We start from the raw sequence: 20888 nt of genomic DNA, 5'->3' as shown, positions 1-20888 counted from the left end.
ATCAAAGATGAGATAGATCACAACAATCAGAGCATCGACGTCGTTCTTAAGCTGTGCAGTCTTCTCCAAGACGACGATTGGTATCTCAGCACCCATCAACGAGAGAGAGAATCTCTTCAACTGGGCGCTATCAATGTGGAGAGAAGATGGCAGAATATCAGGACGCACTCCGAAGAGATGTTATCCCATGTCAGGCAAGCTCTGGAAACCACCAAGGTGAGGAAGGATTTATTTTCAATCGGGATAAAGGACAAGTTCACCCGATAACTCATTGATTTGAACAAATAGAGAGCGAAAAAAGACAAATATAGCACTGAAATTTCATTAAGAATTGAATGTAAAAAAAGAAGCTACATGGTATTTTTAAGTTTTGCTTTTAACAAAAAAAGTTATTATTACAGGAGATAAATGAAGTGTGCAACTAGTCTGCAGGCACAGACCCTTGGTTTTCTCAATTCGCATAGTGCTTAAAGGGGAATCCAGCCTTGGCCATAAAATGTTGTGTTGGGAAAGAGAAAAATAAATTAAACAGAATGGTGAAAGTTTGAAAGAAATCTGACAAGCAATAAGAAAGTTATGGCTGCTTTAAAATTGAGATCACTAATACTATGTAGATTTCAAATTGGCAACTGGGTAAGTAAATTATGACAAGGGGCAAGGACAACTTTCCTATAGGCCAAGTACTTTATTATCAGGGATTTGTGGTTTTCTCCTAAGAACCCAATCCCCTGGGGCAGTAATCTAAATATAACCCAGGTAGTATATTGTTTTATGTCCTAATGAAAGAAAAATATAATTTGAAATAAAACTTTTGGGGAAAATGACATTTTAGCCATAATATGTTTTGGAGTACATGGAAGAGTAGTCCTTGCCTTACATCACTATGACATCCCATATGCGGCCAATTTGAAGTCTCCATGGGTATAGTGATTACCAATATTTTTCAACTTTTAAAAATTCATAACTTTTTTGTTGTTTGTCCAATATTGTTCAAACTTTCACCTATCAACTTGTCTGATTTTTCTTTTCCTTATAAAACCAAGTTTTTATTTGGGTTGGATTCCCCTTTAATGCAGACTCTGAATTGGTGAGACTAGATTCACTATATACTGTGGCCTGGCTGACAGAGTCTTTGGAGTCTAGTCTTCATTCTAGACCTGTTGTTGGTTGAAGTGTCAAATATGAGCCTGTGCTTGCAGACTAGCATGTGACATCACCATTTCTTTTATTCATATTGTGCACATAATGTGCATATCAGTCTTTGGTGAAAATAAGTAAACCTTAAAATGCAGTAACTCTATGGAAATCCATCTGTATCATGTCAACGCAACGCTTGAGTCCATCAAAGGAGAGAACTGCCTTTGTTTGACATAGCGCATCTCAAAATCGTAACTCTATGTAAGACGGGGCCCAGAATTGTTTTTGGCTCTTTGCAATCAATATCGAACATTTGTGTTAGAAGGTCTAGGATTTAGTGGAAGTCACAAACATTGTTGCATAGCTGATGTTATGGCATTGGTTTTCTTTCAAGTTTCATTGTCAACTAGTACCAAGTGCAAAGTTTCTACTTTCATAGGGCCATTGCTAAAAAACTCAGAAGCTTAGTATTAAAAATAAGTCAAAGTGATGATGATGAAGGTGAAGGTGATGGTGATGGTGATGGTGATGATGATGATGATGATGATGATGATGATGATGATGATGGTGATGATGATGATGATGATGGTGATGTTGATATTGATATTGATATCTGTGTTGGCAGTGGTATCCGCTTTTGTGAGTGTAGTAATTGTAATTTAATGATGATAGTGATGTGAAATTTCATAATTGTAAGAATACATACATTGAGCTCATCCACGCTCTTTCTCTATTCTGCGGTGATTTTGTAGTATCGTAGTCGTTAATAGAAGAAGGTGCGACCCTTACAGCTACCATAAAACAATAAGCTAATTTGAAAGAGCATGTACTATATATTGATTATTTCTTTAAGTATGGTAAACCACTAACATAACCACAAGGGTATTTTGAATACATGGCCATCATTGTTACACATTAATGTGGTTCTCCGGAATAATGCTTAAGATACTCTAGGGCCCCGAGACATAAAGCTTAGCAATTGATCGCAGGGTTGGTTTCTGGGATTGATTGCATTGATTATTGTGTATGATCAATCATAGATATCAGTCTTATGATCAATCACTAAGCTTTGTGATACGAACCCCCCACCCCCACTCCTGGGATTGACAGAATATCAAATAAGGTTTGTTACAGCCTTACAGGTAATAGTTAGCTAGATCCCTCCTTAACATTACATGTATTAGGAAAAGACGACTCAGTTTCTCTGAAATAAAATATTACAAGAAGAGAGGGCACATAAAACAGGACACTGACAGGAAAAATTGAAGGAAAAATAGAAACAGTAGAAGACGCTGTACATACTGAAGTTACATGGATGAAATTCAATGAGATGACAACATGATAATAATTGACATAATGTATGGAGATGAAAAGCTTTTATGACCAATATTTGGAATAAACAAGGCACCTAGCAAGCAAGCAGTTGCTACATAGGATCAAACTTCTAAAAAGAACCAGCATTTTTTTTTGACAAATGCCCCCCCCCTTCCCCCTTATATTAAAACAAATTGTACGTCCAAATATGAGACGAAACACACTTTTGCCCAATGGATCATGGGCTAGAGCTTGAACTCCTAGTTGTGAGCCAATACACCAGTAATCTAGTATCCATATTTAGCATTTTCTTTTGTATATTACCGTACCTTGACTGTTCAAACATGAATGGACAATTTCTTTCATCTTTGTAAGGCAAATCGATCATACTTTCCCACCAGCACACCTATTTCATGTACTTCCAATTTTCCTCAATTTACGACTATTAAAGTATTAGCTTTTGTATTATTACTTAATGAAGGACGTATTGAGTCCATTAGTTCAATTTATGTTTGCTCTTCTTGCCAAGGGTGGTAGTTAGAATTACAATGTGGTTTATAATTCAATATTCTTGAGCGTATATCATGCATGAAGAGGATTCACGCTTGAAAGGTTATGTTCTCTTCAATGTTTAATGTTTAAATGGTTGGATGACGTCTGATTTCACTTCGCTTCCCATGAGGACAACTGGATCAGTAGGTTTACTGCGGGGGGGGGGGGGGGGGGGGGGGCGCACTCACATATATCGGTGGTACGGGGACATTCTGCTTTGATGACCACCTTTTTCAGACCTAATTTTCAGTTCTCTAGATACTCCGAATGACAAAAGTTCCATTCAGAAGCCGCCTGCCCCGCTCGCAAGACCCCGTTATGAAACATCTCAGTCCCCTTGCCTTGCCAAAAATTATCCAGCGCGAGCACCGCAGTCCGCAGGCGTGCAAAAGCTGCATGCACGGCTTAAAAACTCAGCTCCCTCCTCCAGCAGCTCCTTGCACCGCTAGCACCCATACATGCACAGCGCTAGCGTGCACTGTACCGCGATCCCGTTCTGTAGACCCTGTTTTTCACACCGCCCAGTACATATTTAGTTCCCAAGACCCTGTATTTTACCCTTGTGGTCAGTTCCTTAGACCTCCATTTCAGGGTTTCGTGAGGCACACCCCCATCAAAAAATAATTTGAATGCCATTTAAACCTGGTTTGAACCATCTATGGGGGAAGGGAGCACTAAATTATTTATGGGATTAAAAACAGCACTCCTGCTTTTTGTTGAAATGCACAAAGTCTAGAGATACTATGCCAGAGAATTTTATAGGCCACTTATAATCAGCAAACTACAGCAAGGCTAATTATCTGGGGTTTTTTTATTCAAGGCTTCACATGTTATCTTTACTGGAAATTCTTGGCAGGGATTAAAAAAAGGAACTGCTTGGGCTCGTTGCATAAAATTGTTGCCGTTAAAAAACTCTGGCAAACAAACTTATGCCATTGAAAATAACACATAAAAAACTATGGCAAAATTTTTATGCAACGGGGCCCCTTGTTTCATGTTGTATGGCAATAGAATGCAAAGTTCTTAATGAAAAATCTCATTTTGACTTTGAAAAAATAATCTATTATATTTAAAAATCTATTTTCCATATTAAAGATAAGATGTAGATATCCCATTGCCTAAGCTGATGAATTTGAACTATGTGTAGTGTTATTTGTAGTGAGATAGTGAGATTATGATTGCTGTAACTGTTTAGAATATACAAATGGCAAAACATTCAGTATTTCTTAGATCCAAATCAATACTTGCTACCTGCATGATATTTCTGATTGCCCTCTTCAAAATGAGAATTTTGTTCAAAACATATTGACTTCTTGAATTCAATTTGCAGTAAAAGCTTTGTGTTGAGAACTTGAGAACATGAAAAAAAGAAATACAACCACTCATTTATTCCATGAAAATATAATATAGTCATAATGTAACTACCAAATACATGTGATAAAGAATGTAATCATGAAGGTAGTGATGATGATGATGATGGTGGTGGTGGTGGTGGTGGTGGTGGTGGTGGAGGTGGAGGTGGTGATATTGATGCAACGATGATGATCATTTGTGTCATCCCCTCTCCACATATTGCTCATGATGATTCTGATGTCTTCAGTTGCATGAAATTTTATGTCAATTTAAGTCATGCATCTCTTGAGATTTAGGGTTTCTTTGTTTCATTTGCCATGATTGTTGTTGAAATCATTAAGTAATCTTGGAAATCTTACATCTTTATGAATATAATAATTTGCTCATTTTTATTGTTGAAAATATGGGAATTTGTGACTCAATTCAGATTAGCTTTACTAAGTACTGCTCAGGTTAGTTTTGTCAGGGTATATATGGTTTTTTTTTCATTACAGGCCTATTCTTCTGGTACATCCTCTGGAGATGAGCAGAGGTCAATAACACCAGACCTTCCCTTCATCATGGAAGAGAGCGACCATGAAGAGGCAAAACCTCAACTATCTCAGTCAGAGAACTCCATCCATCTTATCCATTCAAGGTTCCAACCTTCCGGGGCCAAAGACGATGACATGGTCGATGGCTATGGCAACAGGATGCACAACCAGGGACGGACAATTGAGTATGATGATATCTTGGTGGCAAGGGAAGCGTTCTCCGAGAACGATGCCTTCAGCATCAGCGATGCCTCTGAGGTCTCTGCTGAGGATTTTGCCTTTGATGATCATCTTCCGTTGAAGGATGAGGAAGACGAGGAGGGTGATCTAGGGCTTGATGATGACTTGGTGCTCCCGCTCAGTGAGACACCAGACATCATGGAGCTCACGGACGAGATGCTGGATGCCTATCTTCAGCTTGAGGAGGATTTTCTCCAGGAGGTAGAGGATGAGATGCAGGAGGAGGAGAAGACTTCCAAGGCAGCAGCAGCCCTGGAGTTCTGGTCGATGTCTCCAAGAGAGGAACACATGCTGAAGGCAGAAGATCTTCAAAAGATGCATGCCGCACTGAAGGGACAAATTGAGGAGCAGAAGATAGAAGAGGGAGATGGGGTAGAGGAGGAGAAAGAAGATGAGATGTCTTTTGAGAATATGTGCAATGCCTACTCTGAAGCAGTAGCAAATCTTGAAGGAGACCATGGTCGCTTAGACTCGGTTGGTTCAGACTTTCTGTCGGAGGAAGCAGAGGAAGCCTTGGAGTGTTTGGCATCAGATGAAGATATCGGAGATGAATATGACGCAGATCTGGACGATGATTGTTTCTTTACAGAGGATGCAGTCCATAGCACCACCCAACCATTAGATATCATGTACACGGAAGAAACGCAAGAATTCAATGATGACTTTGCCGGGTGGATGATTGGTTCCATGGAAGATGTGGCAGAATACCCAGACTCTTTGGAGATGGAATCCTTTACTTCTGACGGGAGCTCAGAAGGAAAGGAATCCTCTCACTTACAGAATAGTAAAGAAGAGGAAGAGGAGGAGGTAGAAGAGGAGGAGGTACATGAAGGAATGGAAGATGACCTTCCAGAAATCTGTGCGGATGATTCCATCTTCTCTTCTGAAGAGGATGCATCTGCTTCATCCCCAACACTGCTCTCTACGTGGCCTCAGGAAAACCCACATTTTTTCCCACCTATCTCAAATGAGTCGTCAACCAATTCTTTGTTTTCCTCTCTCAAGAGCCTCTCATCCTCGCCTGATGCTCAGTCATTTTTCAAAGGCTCCAGGCTTTTCCCATCTCTGTTATCAAATGATGAGGCCAGCAGCTCTCCAAGATGCGAAGAAGAGGAAACTACCCCTGTCATTCCATTTCGAAGACACAGTTTGGGTCAGAGGAGACATTCCCAGTGGTCAAATGGTCCAACTGAAAAGGAGGAAGAGAAGGATAATCTTTTAGAAATAACGGGTATTAGTCTAAGTCACATGTATGAGTCTTTGGATTTTGTGACTGAACTTGTGCATCAGATAGCACCTGAAGAAAAAGACAGAAGTCCTGAGCAAAATTCCAGATTTTCTGACTTTTCAGATGCTTTGGGTAGAGCAGAAGTGAAAACGTCCCATTCCTTGTCCGATAGTTTTGATATCGTGTCCAACATTGTCCGTAGAATGGTGCCAAGTTATGATGAGGATTTGGACTCAGTGGAGGAGAGAAGCTCCGCAGGCGAACAAACAGATTCCATGGAGGAAGTAGATAGTTGTAGCCAATCAGAGGGCTTACAGGAAGTTATTGAGGCAGCCAGCAATACAACGCTAAGTGATTCACTTCCTCTCAGCCACTCTCTATGGCGGGATTACATGCAAACTTGTACTGGTAGTTTCAATTTCACGTGGCCAGCGGGAGAAGCACACTGTGATAGAGACTGCACTGAATTGGCTAGTATTCAGGCTGCCGTGAAGCATACTTTATCGAAAGCACTGAAGGGAGAAGACAACGAGGAAGAGAGTGCAATCATGAGTCCTGAGCAAGGAAAGAAGTCAAAGAAGAACAAACGCAACAAGAGAAAGTCTGGATCTTCTGTATCCGACACGCAGTCGGTACAGACAGAAGGCAGCTGTACAGGTAGTTGCGATACAGGATTCAACTCGCTGCTGAGTACCGACGACGAGAAGTCGACCCATGACGCGCTGAAGCTCTCCGAAGTTGACAGCCCTTGTACCGTCGTGGATGAGAATGACACTTCCCTCAACAAGTCGGGCTATATGAGTTACGTTTCTCAGATCGCAGAAGCCTGCTCTGAAGGTAACTTGGACCAGTACCTGAGCACCCAGAAGCACAAGCAGTGTTACCTGTGGTCGGTGCCACCTCCTGCGGAGGACAGCCCCGAGGAAGCTGCTCTGAAGGAAGAGATCATGGGGCTGGAGAAGGAGGTCAACGATCTCCTACTGTCCACCGAGGAACTGGAATCCAAGTGGGAGCTGGACTCCCAGGGCACCGATAACACCGACCGCCTGATGGAGGCGACCAACACCCTGGTGGAAGAACTGAAGAGCGGGAAGAACCTGGAGGCGGAAGACCTGGAGGAGGATCAGGTCGGGAGCTGGAAGGATGTCATCGTGCTGTGGATGGATAAGAATGGCAGGGTACGGGATGCCGAGACACAAGGCTGCACACCAATCACTGTCTCACCGGACTATTTGCACTCTGAAGGTGGACATATGACTCCTATTATTGAGGTAAGTTATCATTTCGATTATGTCTAATGATATGTGCTCTCAAACATAATGAGATGGAAATCAGATTTGATTTGATTTTTATTGTTTCATGTTCCACAAAATAAACATATTATTGAACATGTAAAAAGCATAATGACGAAAATATCATTTTCTGTTTGACAAAGAAATGCAATAATGTGAAATATGAGGAACCTGTTATAAAGCATAGCTAGTAAAACATAGGTTGCCAGGAAAAATAATTTTTGTTTAAAAATCGTAACTGAATATATGTATACATATTCCTCTTTTTTTTACTTTTTTAAAAATGGGAGTAAATTTTAGTTTACTTGAAACATAGTTGAAACCTGTTCAAGGAATTATTAAACAAGCATTTCAAATCTACTTTATCTTTTTTGTTTCAAATTAACATGTGGAACACATGATTTGAATTTCATTAAAAAAATTAAATTCAGTGGCCCGTATTCTGAAGTCAGGTTTAACTTAAACTCAGGTTTAAAGTTGTGGTTTAAGTATGGATAGCCAATTGTTACATAAATCACTATCAGTAGAGATATCACATTTCAGCTCATTTGGCTCCCAAATCACTCATAATTGTCTAGGAAGTATGAATAGATGATTGTCTTTACCATCGGTGAATCAGGAAAGAGCACAGTAAACATAAGAAACATACAACTTAATAAAAAATTTGACACTTTTGGCTCCCCATAATTTTAGCACAGAGTTAGACCATGGTCTAAGTTAAACCTGACTTCAGAATACGGGCCTATAGATCACAGCTCTAGTGTTATCAGGCCTAAGGCCCAATGGATTAAGGCTAGCAAATTTAAAAAGTATTGTAATTTTAGTCTTGAGCAATATTAACTATTATTTGCTTGAATGAGATTATATCTAAAATCATTTTCTTATGTATCAATACTGTGCTGGGAAAAAACAAAAAAACAACTTCCAATGTGTCACTATTCCCTTTTATCATTTTTTCAAAAATCTAATTATCAAATAATTTTCATTTTAGTCATGAGCTCTACGAACTAGCAGCTGCTTGAATGAATGAGATTAAATGCATAAATCAATTGCTAATGTACCAATATGAATAATAATGAATGAAATAATAAAATTGCTTTCATTTCACTCTACCATGTTTTTGATGCAGGAGATTACCTCGATGGAAGCGTTGGAAGCACACCAGAAGCCCGCCATCTTACCCAGACAGTACCAAGACATGGACATGGTGGACCATCCCGGTAGCGCGACCCACTCCCCACACCACCACACCCAGAGAACCGTCGTCGACGCCAAGGATGCCTGCGAGCAGTACGAACTCCCGAAGCAAAGTAAGTCCTTCACAAGACGGGTCTTGGGCGTGGCCTTTCCCATTCAGCTACTCCTCTTTCTCTGCACCATCTTGGTCCTGGTGCTCCCGTCCATGGTGGTACCGTACCACGGCGACTGCTACCTGTCGCTCACCGACAACCTCATGTTGGATGCGTCGGGCCCGGTCATGAGCTACGTCAGAGGGCCGCCGCCGGTGTGAAACCCTTTCCACCGAACTGACAACGTAATTGGTATACAACTCATTTTACAAACTCGCCTCATTTATCTTTGATGTCATTTGATGTCAATATTTTATTTTGCTTTATGAATGTCAACGTCATATATTTTCAACCTCATCATATATTTTCAATATTGTTTTCCTTTTCCATAGTGATATATTGTGAGAAATATTTATTAGTGTGCGATGTATTGTAGAACAAGAAATTCATCTTTCATTTCATAAATTTCCCATCATTTTATTTGATGTTTTCCATGTTTCTTTCACAATTAGTGTTTAGAATCAACTGTGGATGTGTGATAGTGTTTGTAGTGAGTCTATAAACTTATTATCACGCTTAATTGAAATGGCAATCTATTTTTTATCAGAGTTATTTTCTGCTTTGTGGAATAAAAGAGTATAGTTTGATGTGGAACTATATATATATTTGCCATGTTTCTGGATACCAAAGTTGTGTAAAGCTACATTGATGCCTTGTGACCATTCTTGGTCTTCAAACGTTGAGCGCTTATATAATCTTCCTTGTATTGATTGCTTGTGACTGTTTACAACGGTGTAAATGTTATCTTGTTATGTCGTAAGAAAAAACTTCTTTGAATTGAGCGTCAGTACCAGCGTTTTGAAGATGAACGACATTGGTATAGAATAAGCGCTGAAACCATGTTTTAAACATTTCTTGCGCTCACTTATTGATATATTTGTCATACTTTTTGTTTCTTTATGTCCAGTAATAGTGTGTTGTGTACTCGTTATCTGTCTGTCGCTTTCTCTTAATCAACTGAGCTGGATAGTAGTATGGCATTCTTTTACAGAAAAATTAGATTCATTTTAATGGTCTCATTGATCTCGCTGTGTCAGTGAAGTCTGCTACATTATTTCAGTTTAGAAAAATTCATGAAATATATTGCTTGTAAATAGCTTGTATATTACTTGTATGATATTTCTTAATTGAATTATTAACTCTGTAATATATGTAAGATCTCATGTAAAATTTGTATATTTCATTGTATATTTGTAACATACATCTCAACCTGTACATAGTATAAATATGTATATTTTAAAGAGATATTTGTATATGAGATATAAATTATGTTGGATGTTGAGATGTGCCAGTACATGTGGATATACTTAAGAACATCCAAAATCAAGCCTTTTGTGTATGCATCATTATATATTGTGTGTATGTGTAGTGTGTGTATGCGATTCTTTAATTTGTTGAGTACCGTAGACACTTTCACTTTCATGTTGTGCTTCATTTCCTGGTAATAATTTGCTTGATTTGAATAATTTCAAAGAATAATATCAAGAATACCATCCCGTATTGGCATGATGCCATTTAATTGTGTTGAGAGTTGAAGAATGAAGAAAGTGAACTAAATTGTGCTTGAATTATATTTAGAAAGCAAAGAAGTTATAGTAAAATCAGGGTAAAAACTAAAATCTTTAATTGTCCCAACCTTCCTCAATCTGCATTCTTGTATCTTTGTGTTTTACAGTCTCCCTTTTTTGCTGTCTCGATTTTTATCTCTGTCTCCCTCTTTCTGTCTCTCTCCCTCTCTGTATCTCTCTTTCCCTCTCTGTATGTATCTCGCCATCTCTCCCCATCTCAGTCTGTATCTCTCCCTCTCTCTGTCTACCTCTCTTTTGTTTCCGTCTTTCTTTCTGTCTGTCTCTCTCTCTCTCTTCTGTTATTATAGCTAAGTTTTTGTTTCCTGTGCTCTGTCAGGGGCTTTGTTAGGTCCAGCCATTGACTTATTATTATTCTGAATAATAACACCATGGTCTAGCTGTATAATGGAGATAGGAGGCATATCCTTCCTGGTTTGGTGTACAACAGGAAATATACATTTGGAGACATACGACAAGCGTTCTTGCCAAAATTATGAAGAAAAATACATTGTTTCTGCCAAAAAAAAGCTGCTATATGGGTTATTCTGTCTCTTGCTTTTCTGTCTTTTACATGTATTTCTCTTTTTCATGTATTCTTTTGCACTGTCCCCTTTCTATTTCTTCAATGGTTATCCCTTTTTCTGTTTTTGAGATATTTTTCTTTTTAGAATTGTATATATGTACCCCCCCCCTTCTCTCTATTTTCATCTATTTTCATATCTGTCTTTCTATCATCCTTTTCCTTTCACCCTCTCTCTCTTTCTCTTCATCTGCTTTTCTTTATTTTTCTTTGTTAGACTGTCATCTTTTCAATATTCTTCCATTTCTTATTCCCTCACTCTCTTGCTGAGCCCTCTCTCTCTCTCTCTCTCACTTTATTTCTATCTCCCACATTTTTTTAATCCACCTCACCCCTCCCCTCATTTCCCTTCTCTTGATATCATTGCATTTATCATTGCATTTATCATCATTTCTTATTACTTTCACATCATCTGATAACCAGCATGTTTCTTGTCCACCATCTCACACCTCGCTAGCATTCTTTCTGTCTTTTGTTCAAACCTGTCCCTTTTCATTGAGGTCGTTTTAGTTCATAGTCTCCTCCTGCCACCATACTATGTATCATTCACTCTGCACCCCTGTCTATTGCTTATCCTGTCCATTCACTACCTCTCCCTTTGTCTCTGTTACGTAGCACAACGCTCCCTAATCCATTGTCATCTGTGATTTTACCTGTTTCGCTGAGATTTCCTCAAGACCCGATTTCCTGTACATGTATTTCATTTTTCTTCTTGCATCCATTGTCCTGTGACTGGTGTTCTAGTACATCATTCGCCAAACATCTTCCGTCTGACCTCTGGTAATGCTCGTTCTACAAGCACTCTTTTACTTTCATTTCATAATGATTCTCATGACATGTTTTCATTTCTTGCCATATATTTATAAATTATTCCATTTTAAAATTAATGCTTGTATATTTTCACCTATCTACTCAATCCTTAGACAGTTTCACCCTCTTCTTTCCTTCTAACTCCGCACATATCCATCTTTAACACAGTGTGTCCCTCATTTCCTTTAAATTTTTCTATATCGAACGAACACTATTCCCATGGGCCTTTCAAACTCCCAATTTTCTTACAAAGTGCACATTGCCCTTCCTCCCTACTCATTGTCCGCATACAATATTATCAACCCTTTATCTGCCTCAAACTACCCACTTATTAATTGCATACTGCACCTTCGTGTCACTACCTTCCATCTCCCTGCCATCCATTTTAAACACAGAACACCCCCTCCCCTCCCCCTCTCACCACCATCACTGTCTCATAACCATCCCACTGCCTTTTCACCTCTACAGCCCCACCTTTCCAACACTCACATATTTTCCCCATCTTTCCAACCCCAAACCATTCTCAACACAATGTAGTTCCCTCCCTCAGTTCCTGCATAGCTATTCCTTAGTCGGTCCATCTATATAATCATTCCCTGTGCTCTTGCTCTGTACTTTACACTATTGCATTGCACCACAAATTAATCAATTCCTTCATATGTCACAGATATCATCACCTCACCCCATCCTCTGTATGATGCACCCCTTTTCCCCCTTCCATCTCACTGCTTAACTCCTTAAAGCACATGTCACCCCTCTCTCCTTCTCATCTCATATTTAATCTTCATTTTACTATGCCTTCTCTCTCCATGCCATCTCACTTCATTTGTTTTGTACCCTTCTGAATTCTCCTTTGCTTTCCAAATACTCAAATAATCCAACTTATTCTATCCAAAATATATGTATACTCATCATTGATAATAATAATAATAATGGTCGGTTTTTGTATAGCGCATAACACATAACGAATAACTCTATCATTATACTTGCTACATTTCCCTCCCTTAACCCATTCCATCTTCTCATCGTATCCCAGCTTTAACCTAAAATCTTCACTTCATTTCACTCGTCACCCCATCCCTTCAAGGCCTCACCCCCTTCCTCTTGCCTTTTTCCCATTCCATCTTTAACACAATCACACCCCAGCGATGTTTCACCATCACCCTCCTGCTATCCCATCTTGTCATCACCATCGTGACAAACACACACCCACCCCTCTGCTGTCGTCCTCTCATCCCAATCCAGCTTGAACACAATCGCATCCCTTTACGCTTTCACCCCACCCCTCTTCCTTATTTAACCCATCTCTTACCACACTACGGAGCCCCTCTGCCATCCACTCACCTCATCCACTCCTCTGCTGTCGTCCTCTCATCCCAATCCAGCTTGAACACAATCGCATCCCTTTACGCTTCCACCCCACCCCTCTTCCTTATTTAACCCATCTCTAACCACACTACGGAGCCCCTCTGCCATCCACTCACCACTCCTCTGCTGTCGTCCTCTCATCCCAATCCAGCTTGAACACAATCGCATCCCTTTACGCTTCCACCCCACCCCTCTTCCTTATTTAACCCATCTCTTACCACACTATGGAGCCCCTCTGCCATCCACTCACCACTCCTCTGCTGTCGTCCTCTCATCCCAATCCAGCTTAAACACAATCGCATCCCTTTACGCTTCCACCCCACCCCTCTTCCTTATTTAACCCATCTCTAACCACACTACGGAGCCCCTCTGCCATCCACTCACCACTCCTCTGCTGTCGTCCTCTCATCCCAATCCAGCTTGAACACAATCACATCCCTTTACGCTTCCACCCCACCCCTCTTCCTTATTTAACCCATCTCTAACACCCTCCCACCCCTCTGCCATCCACTCGCCTCATTCCATCTTCAACACAATAACACCCATCTGAGGTTTCACCCCACCCCTCCCTGTTTTACCCATCTCTAACACACTCCCACTCATAGCTCTGTCATTCTCCAATTCCGTCTTTAACACAATCACACCTCTCCAAGATTTCACCCCATCTCCCTGTTCAATACATCTCTAACCAACTCCGACCCCTCCTTCATCTTCTCATCCTATACTGTCTTGAAGGGAATCGCATTCTTCCAATACTATATTTACCCATCCTCCCTATTTAACCCATCTCTAACACAGCCCTACCCCTGTTTCATCCACTCATCCCATTCCATCTTTTGAGACAGATGCACTCATCCAAGGTTTCACCCCCACCGCACCTCCCTAATTAACCCATCTCCGACACACCCCCACTCATTCCATTCAATCTTTAGCACAATCTTACCCTTCCAATATTTCAGCCCATCCCTCCTCGTTTAATACATCTCTAACCCACTCCCACCAAGGTTTCACCCCATTCTTGTTTTATATCCACCTCATCATTACCCACCACCATCATCATCCTCATCCACATCATCATCATCACCACCAGCATCATCATCATCATCACCACCACCATCATTACCATCATCACCACCACCATCATCTTCATCATCATCGTCATCATGAAAAGCACACTTGCATTCCTTTGCCATCCCCTCATCCCATTTTATCTTCAGCACAGTCACACCTTTTAAGCCTTCAGCACCCCACCCATCTCCTTGTTTAACCCATTCCTAACACAATTCCACCTCAATTTTCATCCAACACCAATTCTATCTTAACACTATTGCACCCTTTTCACTTCTTCATCCACATCTCATTTCATTCATCTTTAGCAAAATCCCATCCCTTGATATTTCAGTTTTCAAAACCCTTCATTTTCTCACTCTCACATCTTATTCTTTTTTCCTCCCAATATCTCTCAATTCTTCTATTTTATTCCTTTACATTCTATTAATTTTCTTACATGCTAATAGGGCATTTACTGTCTCTGCTTCGTCAGCCTGCATTTCTGTTGCTCCTCAACTGTCCTCATTCAAACCTTCCTTATTTTCTACTACCTTTATTTTCTTTTCTATATTTCTTCTGTTTTCTTTTTATTGTCCCAAATTTACCCTAGTAAACATCTTACTATCCAAAGAAGTCTCCACCCCCCCCCCCATTTTGTTTGATGGTGAAATTATTTTACAAATTTTTTCACAGTTCACCCGCATTACACACACAATATTACATGCAACATTACAGTGCATGTATTGGATACCATCTTGCCAGATATCGTATTTACTAAATGTTTAATGTAAACATAAACCTTGTAATTATGCTTCATCATATATATATATATTTTTTAATTGAAGTTACATGTAATGAATTTTAAATGAATATTTCATTTGGAGGGTTGTTTTTTTGTCATGTACTAAAATATTAGTATACATTGTTGCATTGTGTATTGATGTCATCTGATAACTTATTTTTTTCTTGAATTTTAAAGCTAGTGTCACAATATCCAGCTCAGTCTTATTTAAAAAGTGTTTCCTTGTAAGGTGATGTTGTTATAGATCAAATGCTTTCCTTCTCTAAATGTTTGTTGTCATTGTGTCAAAGTCTTGTCCAACTGTCTGAAATGTATCGTTAAAAACAGATCATGTATTCTCTCATTTTAAACAATTTGGTATGTATTAGTACAGTATTTTAGTAATCTATCTCTTAAAGTGATTAACTATTTTTGATGTAGAATGTAGTCAACTGCAATGGGATGTAGGTCGAGAGTGGCCATGGTGAATTTGCCTGGTTGCTAAGAAAACATGAATGTATACTTGTAAAACAAGCAACCAGAGGACCGACAGCTTAACGTCTTCTCCAAGGGACACAGAGGAAGCATGTAAAGAACTCTCCTCTTATACGTGTGGATATTCATAACATATCTTTGATTGGAGTCCATCTGCAGAGTTTTAAAAATCATGGGCCTGTATGCTATGAACACAGATTAGCAGTCGATTATACAATTGAGATTTATGATTGATTGTGCATAATGATCAATGCAATCTATCGCGAAAGTATGCCTTGTATTCAATCACATCGACTTTCGTTACTGGCCCAAATAGGGATTAGGAAATAAGCTTAATCTCGATGTAAAACTTCTGATTTTGAATACCACCGAGGCTGCGTCCATACCCCTCCCATTCGGTCTTCATACTTCTCTAAGCATCATTCCATTATGAGTAAATTAATTGTTTATCTTGTTCAAGCCTTTTCAGCTATTCATCATTAACAATACCTCTTATTTCATCTGTGACTCTCCAGTGGTTTTGAAGAATGAATACAGAAATATAATTGCACATTTACTCTTTATTTTACGGTTGTGATAAGCTAGGGTATGTTTAAGTTATTCTAAATTAGCTTAAGATATTAGGATTTATTTGGGGTCTTTTTTCGTACTTTTTCTTTATTACAGTAGTAGCCATGATAGCAGTAGAGATTATTGTAAGGATATGGTAAGGTTAAGACATTATCTTCCTAAGAGGTATAACATTATCTTCCATCAGAATCATCGGGAAACTACCAGCATCTCTAAAAAATTGGCTGTGTTGCTTTTTACTCATTCAGAAGTCTTCTTGAAAATAGATTTTTCATGTTTATAAGAAATATCTTATAGAAACTATGACAGTATGTTGTCTGATTCATGGACGCTATAAAAGTGGCTGAAACAGCGTGTGTGTGAAGTTTAAAACGTACTTGGAATACATGGCAATATCATACATGTAAGTACTTCATCAGTGATACCCGAGGAGTAAAATGATGGAATAATTATGAATTTAACAACAAAATGACCACACTGAGTTTTGCTGAAAAACGGAGTGAACAATAAAGGTATTCTCTTTCAAACTGATGTAACTTTATATTGCATGAAGTTGATAATGAAAGTTTATTAGTAACTTCACCCAATCCAAGGATGCAGGTAGTTGAAAGGCACGTTCAGTCTTTTTTTGTGAATCGTATTCATAGCGGTATCAGTCCAGACCAAAGCGATGAATGCTGGAAGTGTGCATACTACCCTTTGCACTCGTGTATGTGAACAGCAGTAACAAGACCTGAGCGTTTCATCAACATTTTCATCTGACAAGTTGTCAGGTCTGACAACTTTCCTTGATTATGATTGGCTGAGAGGCACTGTTACCAGAGTAACTGTCGGATAAAATGTCTGACTAGACCTATCATGAAACGCAGCCCATAGCACCATTTCATGAAACAAGTTTTGCTCTGAGCCAATCTGATGCAAGAATTTCAGTGACTTATAAGAGATAGTGACTGTCACTATGTTTCATGAAATGCTTCCCTGAGCACCATTTCATGAAACTTGTCAGCACAAACAAGGTGTCGATTTCTGACAGTTACCATAGTAACAGTCAGAATCTGGTCAATCTCGGCCAATCAAATCCAAGGATTTCAATGAAATGACAAGTTAGTTAGTCTTAAAAAAATATTTGTGAAATGCTTTCCTGTTTGAAATGTGATCTATAATGCATGAATGATTCACATTGGAGGAAAACTAAAAAAAAAGAGAATTTAGAGAGTTTACAAAGGGCATCTCTCAAAATACTCTTCAGATTTTTAGACTTTTCCATTCTGCTGATGCCGTATGGATTAATTCACATGTATCATGTTGGTTATTTAATTCTGTAAGTAGCCAAATGGATAATAAGAGACAAAGCATGTCTTCAAGGTAGAAGTATATAATGCTGGTAGAGTATGTATTTAATTAAAAATGTACTATTTATGCAAAATACACCAAATATAGATGTTGATGACATCAAAGCTTTGCAGCTGGGGGATTTGAACTTGTTTTAAAAAACAGAAAGAAAATTGAAGTGCCAAACTCGATCCTCATCAGTATTTATAACGCAAAGTATACATCTAGGTTCGGTGTGTTTATCTTTATACTAAGTATTATTAATGTGAGTAAGTGTAGAGTTTATGGTAAGTTTTATGTAATGTGCTGTGAAGCAGTTAAGTCAGGGTAAGAGTAAGTTATTGCAATATTTGTATTATCAACCTTTATGCATTGGGGTTATGTGGTAAAAATTATCAAGAGGTTTGTGAAGTTTTATCGTATTTTCTATAATAGTTAGGATTTTACGTATAATGAAAACAGTTCAGTTCATATGCAGGTTTTATTATAAGGATAGTATTTTTTAAGGATTATATATTTTATTTACTTTAGTGCTGAGTGTAAGATCAGATATCCAAATTTATTGCCAAAACCTTGATGCTATACTAGTATATTGCATCTTGTTCAGATATTATTTTGCAGATTGAAATTAAAGTGCTATTACGGGTAAGACACCAGCAACGAGGTATCAGAGATATTTTGTTATATATACCATCTTGATATAAAGTTATAAAAAATAACTACAGCAATGTTTATGGCTCCACTTTGGAAATTATGGTTGAGTTCTTTTGAAATATATATGTCCAAACCCTTATGTGGAGTGGCTTAGGATTGGGGGAAAAATGAAACAACTCTATTATATTTTGATATGAAATATAGGATTTATCCTGATTATTACCTGTGAATGTGACAAGAAAATTATGATAACAAGTGAAGTCTTTGTGTATTTGTTGAAATTTGTCTCTTGATACGATACCACCGACAAAGATTGATAATACACAAAACGCTACCTCAAAATCTGATCACTTGTGATTATCGCGTTATCTTCCAAAATCATGTTAAAAAGTTTTTAAAACTGAATATCCAAGGAAATGCCATGTCAAGCTGCAGGTTGTTATGCATTTATGATTGCTTATGGAGTGTGAATTTTCCTTCCATTCATATTAATGGCAAAATGTAATGAAGAAAATGCAAATTCAAGTCTTGTCTACCAAGGTGATGAAATATCTGATCATCTCTGACTTGCGATATTTATATATCAAGGTAAGTGAACTAATTATTTTGATAGAGTGACTATCTTAGAGTACAAAACATGTTTTATCATTGTTGTTATGATAGCATGGACATTTTAGGGATTATGTTTTGGTGATTAAGTCGTACAGTCACCCAAGCCGAGGGACTTATCTTTGACCTTTATTTTAATCTGCAATACCACCAACTCAGCATTTAAGCAGTATTTTGTAAGGCAGTATTAATGCATCTATGTCAGTAAGTTATGTAACATTATTGTAAGATAGGATTATTATTGTACATTAAGGCCAAAGTATGTAAATATGTATTGATAAGGATGTAAGTATATATGATACGAGGGTACATAGTGTAAATGGAAATTAAGTTATGTAAGTTTGTATAGTGTAAAGTACAAGAGATAAGGCTGTATACAAGTACGTTGTAATATGCTGATTATTATTTTTGGTAAGGTGCAATTTTCTGTAAATTCTGATGTGGTTAACTCGACCAACCCAACCAGGAACCTGGAGAAATAAAAAATGAAGAAACATTAATTTTTTTTTTCTGGATTTCTTGTTATTTTCTTAAGTCACTCTTTATTTTCAGTAGTTACTTTGTGACTGATTGATTGGTGCCTCCCTTTTCAATATGTGTGCAATGAGAGATAGAGGGAGGGTGATATAAAGAGAAAGATAAAAAAGGAGAGAGAGAAAAAATTGTGGAAGGGAATAGATGTAAAAAGGGTGCTCGGTTGAAAGTCAAGAGAGAATGGGGAATATTTGTAGGGTGAACATGCAAAGAAAATAATATTTGCATGTTGCAAATGTCCAAAGTAAAATTAGAGGTGGCGCTGTTCAAACTTGGCAACAGCTCCCAGAGAGCTCATGATGTAGTAATCAGATGTACAGTATTGTGCCTTCTGGGTGACACGACATTATTTGCTTATCTGCTGGAATAATGGACGGTTTAAGTGAATGATGATCACTAACTAATCTTCTTCATCGGTTGAGCCTTGGGAATTTTAATTTGAGGCCGTTTATACACTAATTACAATTTGACATGAAATTGACTTTTCTCTCCAGTATTTGCCCTTTGCACTACTATACCAGGTCCATGATTATACCCCCCCCCCCTCTTTTAAAGACGTTTGAAACTATGATCAAGATTACTAAAGTGTCGATGTTACTTGTAGGTCCATACGATAAAAAATGGAATCTAAATACAGATTTAGTAATATTAAAAAATTAATTTTCTTTGTGAAACCTTTTTCCTACTTTCAACAATTATTATTATGATAGCATTTATGGTAAAGAAATTGAAAATACAACAAAAACTATTTATCAAGGGAATCTAATCAAAGTATATCGAACTCGTATTCAGATTTTATCAGAAGATGAAATAATCCCGCAAAGGACATATACTGTATAGTTCACGAATGTTGTGATTTTGCACATTCATACAATTAATTTTAATTGTTAAAGTACACTGTTACGTTACATGTTCAGAAAAAAAAACAAGCCCCCCCCCCCCCCCCCCCCGTAAACTCGCTTCTTTTAATTTTATAGTATGATTGCCTTCTTTTGCAATCACTGTTAAATGTTGGTTTTTTATTTTGTAAAATCGCTTTTTATGTCCATTTCAACCGGCCTTTAACCAGTTAGGTTCATGGACCTGGTTTTTACTTATATTTATTTTTTAATACTTTTTTTTCATTTGTACACTGCTTTTTTTAAATAAAGGAATGATTACGATCAATCCCTTCATAATTAATTTAGCGCGCATAATCAATCTCTTAAGTCCATGGCACGTCTTACGATTGGTCTGCGACCCGATTTTGGAATACAAAGTAGTAGAATTTAATGCGAATATTGAGACATAGAATATCTTACTGTATAATGTTCTAAATCATCGTAAGAATACCTATGTTCAAATCTGTGACTATGCTCTCATCCTTACTATAATAAAAGCGAATTTAATATCTAGTCGTATTGACGTCACAGCATTTGTAAAATTGGCTACGGCTTGAATCTAATTTGGCCTTTACTCCAAAATATAGTCTTGTAATCATACAGAGTTGTTAATTAGTATTCCTACAGTTAATTTGAACCTCAAATAAAAAAAATATAC

At 38.1% G+C, this 20888-nt stretch overlaps 1 protein-coding gene across 1 annotated transcript; it reads left to right on the top strand.

Annotated features, from left to right (window-relative positions):
* Window positions 1-9637, top strand: LOC129264343 (uncharacterized). The gene is made up of 3 exons (XM_064102857.1): window positions 1-216; window positions 4851-7628; window positions 8779-9637. The coding sequence occupies exons 1-3, from the start codon at window positions 178-180 to the stop codon at window positions 9157-9159; spliced, it is 3198 nt and encodes a 1065-aa protein (XP_063958927.1). The 5' UTR covers window positions 1-177; the 3' UTR covers window positions 9160-9637.
* The last annotated feature ends 11251 nt before the right edge of the window (window positions 9638-20888 follow it).

This window comes from Lytechinus pictus, chromosome 7 (genome assembly GCF_037042905.1).
Source record: "Lytechinus pictus isolate F3 Inbred chromosome 7, Lp3.0, whole genome shotgun sequence".
In the NCBI taxonomy this organism is placed as follows: Eukaryota; Metazoa; Echinodermata; class Echinoidea; order Temnopleuroida; family Toxopneustidae; genus Lytechinus; species Lytechinus pictus.
This window is presented reverse-complemented; position numbering and strand designations above follow the sequence as displayed.